This window comes from Papaver somniferum, chromosome 5, assembly GCF_003573695.1.
Source record: "Papaver somniferum cultivar HN1 chromosome 5, ASM357369v1, whole genome shotgun sequence".
NCBI lineage: Eukaryota > Viridiplantae > Streptophyta > Magnoliopsida > Ranunculales > Papaveraceae > Papaver > Papaver somniferum.
Window position 1 is genome coordinate 55,749,261 of NC_039362.1, and position 5,858 is coordinate 55,755,118.

At 34.8% G+C, this 5,858-nt stretch overlaps 1 protein-coding gene across 1 annotated transcript; it reads right to left on the reverse strand.

Moving 5' to 3' along the window:
* Positions 1 to 2,422: 2,422 nt before the first annotated feature.
* Positions 2,423 to 3,037, reverse strand: LOC113279071. The gene has a single exon (XM_026527783.1). The coding sequence runs from the start codon at positions 3,035 to 3,037 to the stop codon at positions 2,423 to 2,425; it is 615 nt and encodes a 204-aa protein (XP_026383568.1).
* Between the last annotated feature and the right edge of the window lie 2,821 nt (positions 3,038 to 5,858).

Genomic DNA, 5,858 nt, shown 5'->3' on the forward strand with positions numbered 1-5,858 from the left:
TCTAACCCTATAAATACCCCCTCTCCACCAAGAGTGAGGGGATGGGAAAAATCAGGGAGAGAAGGAGAGAGAAAGATTGTGAGTGTAAGTTAGTCCTTTACAATATACAGATCTATGTAAACTCCAAAGTCACTCGACTATCCCTGTAACCATCAAGTATATAGTGAAACAACAACCCCGTGGATGTAGGCCTTAGTGCTGAACCACGTAAATCCCAGTCTTATTTACATTTCAGCACTTTATATTCGTCTAACGCTCCTTGAGTTTTACTTTTATACTTCGTTTTCTTTATCTTCTCCTGCGTAAATGCCCCTCGCGATGTTATTAGATGAGGCTATGATAAACCCGAGGGTTTTGAGCCAAGGAATCAATGCAATCGTATTATCAGTGCGAGACGGTACCTAGAGTGCGAACATTGTTTGTGAACATATAGATGCCTTCGTGATTTACGTGTTCACAAAGGGAACTAATTGAGTTAAAAAAGAAGAAAAATATATCTGAATTTGCTTGATTGGATAACGGCATATATAACAATCCAAGAATTTTGTCGTGGAATGATAGAATAGGTTATTATTATATTCCCTCCGTCCCTAATTAGTTGAGCTAATTGGTTTTAGATTTTGTCTCACAAATAGATGAGCTATTTTACTAATCAAGAGGGTATTTCTAAAACTATCCTTTTAATTGATTATTGTTACTATAAGAAATATGTATAATTGATAGTCATGTTTATACTCGTTACGTAGGTGTTTTAAAATGTTTTTTAACGGTATAAAATTTACGAAAAACCGTGGTATAGTTTAAGAGAAAATTCATTTCGAAGTTTTACAAGTTATTATCCATAAGGGAATACTTGTAAAATATACTTAAAGATACCCCTTTTCTCCTTACCTTAATAATTGTGCAAACTACAAATGGCTCAACTAATGTGGGACGGAGAGAGTAGAAGACAATTTGGCCTTTCGGGTTATCGTCTTGCTTACATCCACGATCTGCTGCAAACTTTTCGGATTTTTTACTATCCAAGAAAAAAAATATTCATATTCTTTTTCCGTACAAGTGCAACGCAAGTTAAAGCTACTGCTGTTTACTTTTTATGTTTTTCTATATTATCTCTTCTTTTGGTTTGGTGAATTGGTAGAAAGGTACGCATTGACTCGAGAAAGGCCAATGCTACTACAGGTTGTGTTAAGTATGGTAACATGGTACGAATGAAGGAAGAAGATTACTAAATCTCCCATCGCCACTATCAATGGACCAAAATCTATCAGCCATCCACGCAGCCCAGACCCGATTTGTCATGCAGAATGCAGCAAATTCAATTTCAAACCATAATCAGTTATGAGGGCTATTCTTATGCACCATGGGCAAATATATATATATATATATATATGACCATTTCAGGTGGCATGGGAAATCCCATACCAAGCGGTATGGTAAACCAGCTGCTTATCGAGCAATATTGTTTATTTTATCAGCGACAACAGAGACTCTACCGCTTGCTATTTTATAAATATCGTTCGTTGAAATTTTTTACGCCAACGACGAGTTCTTTTGTCGCCTATTAATAGGTAGTTTTCAAATTAAAAATTTACACCAAATTTTTACTAAAAAAGTTTCTCTATTTCTTTCTTTCTCCAAAATTTACTCAAATGGCAGAATTTCAAATACAACTTGATTCGGCAGCCCATCTTGATTTTTCTGGAGTAGTACTTGAAGCTTTTTTTTTTGTTTTTTTTTGTTTCGACACATTCCGCAGGCACAAGGCCAAAAAGAAAAACAAAACTACGCAAACGAAACAAAAGAAAACATCAAAACAAAACTAGTTTATCTTCGTCTTCCTTCTCTGATAAACCTGTTGTGCCTTATCTGCAGCCAGGATTTCTCTGAAATCCATATTAAACTCTTCATGACGATTTTTTGTCCAAGAACTGCCCAAGTATAAACCAGCTAAGAAATCTGCAGCTCTGTTAGCTTCTTATAGCAGAAAGTAATCCTCCATCTAGCAAACTTCTTTTTCAAAGCCATAATTCTTCTCCAAATTTGAATCACATTCCATGGTGGCTCAGTCGCAGTACTAGTTAAAAAGTTATAAACAACCATAGAATCGATACATAGGTGAATGTTAAGCTTATGCTTCTGCAAAGACAGATTTAGACCAAGTTCAACACCCTGTAATTCATGAGAAAGCATAGAAATGACTGGCCCTTCTCCACTAACAGCCCCAATCACTTCAGCTTCATGATCTCTTATAATAGCCCCAAAACCTGCTGCTGTATCAGTTTTTGAACCATCTGTATTTATCATTACTTCATCATTATGGGTATACATCCAGGTGAAGAAAATGATCTCTGGAAGAACAAAAGTACAGTCTATATTCCATCTTCTCATGAAATCTCTAGCATATAAGGTATCATTCTCCTTATGGTTCATAGCTAACATTTTTGAACCTCACTTCTTGTATGATAAGCACACTAACTTGTTCTTGAGAACCATTTTGAGTTCTAAATATTCTATTATTACATTCTCTCCAAATTTGGTAAACAAAACTATTAAGAACCATCTTTTTAATCATAACCATACAACTAGAACCTGTAAATGCTTGAGCACACCAATTAACTTCTTCATCCCAAGAACTCTCAAGACCCTTAATAATTCTCATTTTAAGAAGAAGACTTCTCCAGATTTCAGATGAAAAATAACACTCATGAAATAAATGATTTTCAGACTCCTCAGCATTCCCACATAAAATGCAAGTAGGATCAGATATGGTTCCCCATTTACATAACTTACTTCTAGTTTTCAGCCTTTTTAAGAGAGCTAACCAAGTTATAAAAGAGTGTCTAGGAATGTGATTCTTAAACCAAACTAAGTGCTTCCAAATAGGGCTAGGCAGGTGATCAGTTATAGCAATATAAGTAGCTTTCATAGAGAAGTTATATGTAGCACCTAATTTCCAGAAGATTTGATCATTCTCTGCAATGTTGAAATCAGTCAGAGATACTTGCTTCACTACTTCTTGAATATCATCTTCCATAAAATCTGGAAACACCCGACCTTCAAGAGAAATAAAGTCAGCCACCTTTTAATTAACTGTAGCACCAATTGTTTCTAAAATATGAGGTTCCACCCAGTCAACAAGAATCCATTTAGAGTGCCAGTTGTCATGCAAGAAGCTAGTGGAAGCTCCATTTCCCAAAAGAAGTCCTATATGTTTCTTTGCTAGCTCTCTGTGATCCAATATTCTTCTCCAACACCAAGAAGTATCTTGTGGAATCTTCATAGTCCAGAAATCATTATCTTTAATGAGATTGCTTTTAACCCAAGAATTCCAAATGGTATCTTTACCAGAAACCAAATCCCAAATGTGCCTGAGATTAGCTGCAACATTGGTATTCTCTAAATCTTTAATGCCCAATCCCCCTTCTTCATAAGAATGACAAGCAAAACTCCATTTGATAGGCTTGTAACTCTTCTTTAGAGTAGGACCAGCCCATAAGAATCTTTTCAATGTTGTATTCAGCTCCTTTATAACACTTTTAGGAAGTACAAAGCAAGAAAACCAGAAGAACAACATTCCACAAAGAACTTCCTTGATGAGCAAAGCTCTACTAGGATAGGCCATAAATGTATACTTCCAAGAGTGAATTCTCTCATCAACTCTTTCAAGAAGAGGTAAGCAATCTTTATAAGAAAGTTTAGTGGATAAGAGAGGAACACATAAATATCTAACAGGCAATTCTCTTACTGTACAATCTAGAATTTGAATAATTTGATGCAAGGTAGTATCATCCACAGCAGAGCAAAATAAGGAGGTTTTTTTATTATTGATCTCAAGGCCTGAGTATGAACTAAATTCATCAAGAGCAACTTTTAAGATAGAAGCAGCAGCAGCAGTTCCTTTGGAAAAAATCATTACATCATCAGCAAAGCACAAATGGGTTAAACTAGTTAACTTACATCTTGGATGAGAGCCAAATTTCTGAATCTGAACTTGTTTAAGCAGTGTAACACTCAGCATCTCCATTGCCAGCACAAACAAATAAGAAGAGATTGGACAACCTTGTCTCAAACCTCTCTGAGCTCCAAAGAAACCATAGGGGATCCATTTATAAGAATAGAAAATATAGTTATTTTAATGCACAGATCAATCCAGTTAATGGATATATCAGGGAAGCCCATCTGTTTTAACATATAAAAAATAGCATCCCATTTAACAGTATCATAAGCCTTCCTAAGGTTCATTTTTAAAGAACACCTTAGGGTACCTTTGGATCTGTGATAATTCCTTACCAGCTCATGAGCCACCGTGATGTTATCTTGAATATGTCTCCCAAAAGCATATTGATTTTTGCTTATTAGACCTCCCAAAATCTTATTCATTCTTAAGGATAAAATCTTGGTAATGCACTTATAAGTAATATTACAACAAGATATAGGTCTATAGTCTGAAACAATAGAAAGATTTTTCTTCTTAGCAATCAGGGTAATGAAGGTACTATTAACTTCTTTTAGGAGCTTGGATTTATGAAAAAAGTTTTGAACAGCTTCAACAAAATCATCTCCCACCAAAGGCCAACAAGATTTGAGAAAATGGCTAGAGAAGCCATCAGGCCCTAGTGCCTTTCTTGAACCAATAGAATGTAGTGCAGCTACCACTTCTTCCTTAGTGACATACTTAATCAAATCAACAACATAATCATGTTGAACACAAGCATTAATGCTAAAATTGAACAAAGAAGAAGTAGATTTGTCTTCAGGTAAATCACTGCCAAATAACTCAGAGTAGAAAGATATACATTCCTTAGCAATCTCCTCATCTTCTACCATCTTAACATTTTCTCTGTCATATAAAGATAAAATATTATTTCTAGATCTTCTTTTTTTGAGAGAATTATGAAAAAAGAGGTATTTGAGTCTCCCAAATCTAGCCATTTGATTCTAGATTGCTGTTTAGCAGCTGATTTTTCATATTTTTCCTACTTAACATGTTCAGCTACATAAGCTCTTTCTCTTCTAACCAATTCATGATCTAGCGGATAAGATTGAAGAAGAAGTTGGGCAGAGTCCATTTTTCCTTTAGCTTGTAAAAACTGCTCAGACATATTCTTAAACCTTAACTTTTTCCACCTAATAGTTTCATGTTTAACACTCTTCAGTTTAGTAACAAATCTAATCATTGGGTTACCTCTAACTTCAATATTCCATCCTCTCCTAACCACCTCCATAAAATCTTTTTCATCGCAAATAAAATGGTAAAATCTGAATGGGGGAGGGCCATGTTTTCTTTTCTCAACAACAAAAACAATACGAGGAGACTGATCTGAGATACCTGGAAGTAAGAACTTAGCTTTAGAAAGTTGGAATTGTCGAATCCACTCCATATTAACCATCACTCTGTCCAGTTTAGATTTGATAATAGTATCATCTTGTTGATAGTTAATCCAAGTATAAAAACAACCAGAAAATTGAAGATCCATAATCTTGGATAGCTGAACACATCTAGATAAATATTGATAATGATAAGGCAAAACATAAGCACCCCCACTTTATCAGAAGGAAACAACAAAGAGTTAAATTCACCTATTAGGACCCATGGTTTAGTATTAAAAGAAGCAAAGCCTATAATAGAATCCCATAGAGAAGTTCTTGTGATATAATAATTTTCCCCATAAATAAAAGTTACAACAGAGTTTATCATTGAAGAGAAGGAAACATATAGAAAAATAGCATGTGGAGAATAACTCAAAACATTAACTTGGACATCTTTAGGATCCCAAGCTATCCAAATTCTACCAACACTATTTACACTATCATTGTCTAAGTAACTCCAAGAAGGATTTATGTTATTTCTTATT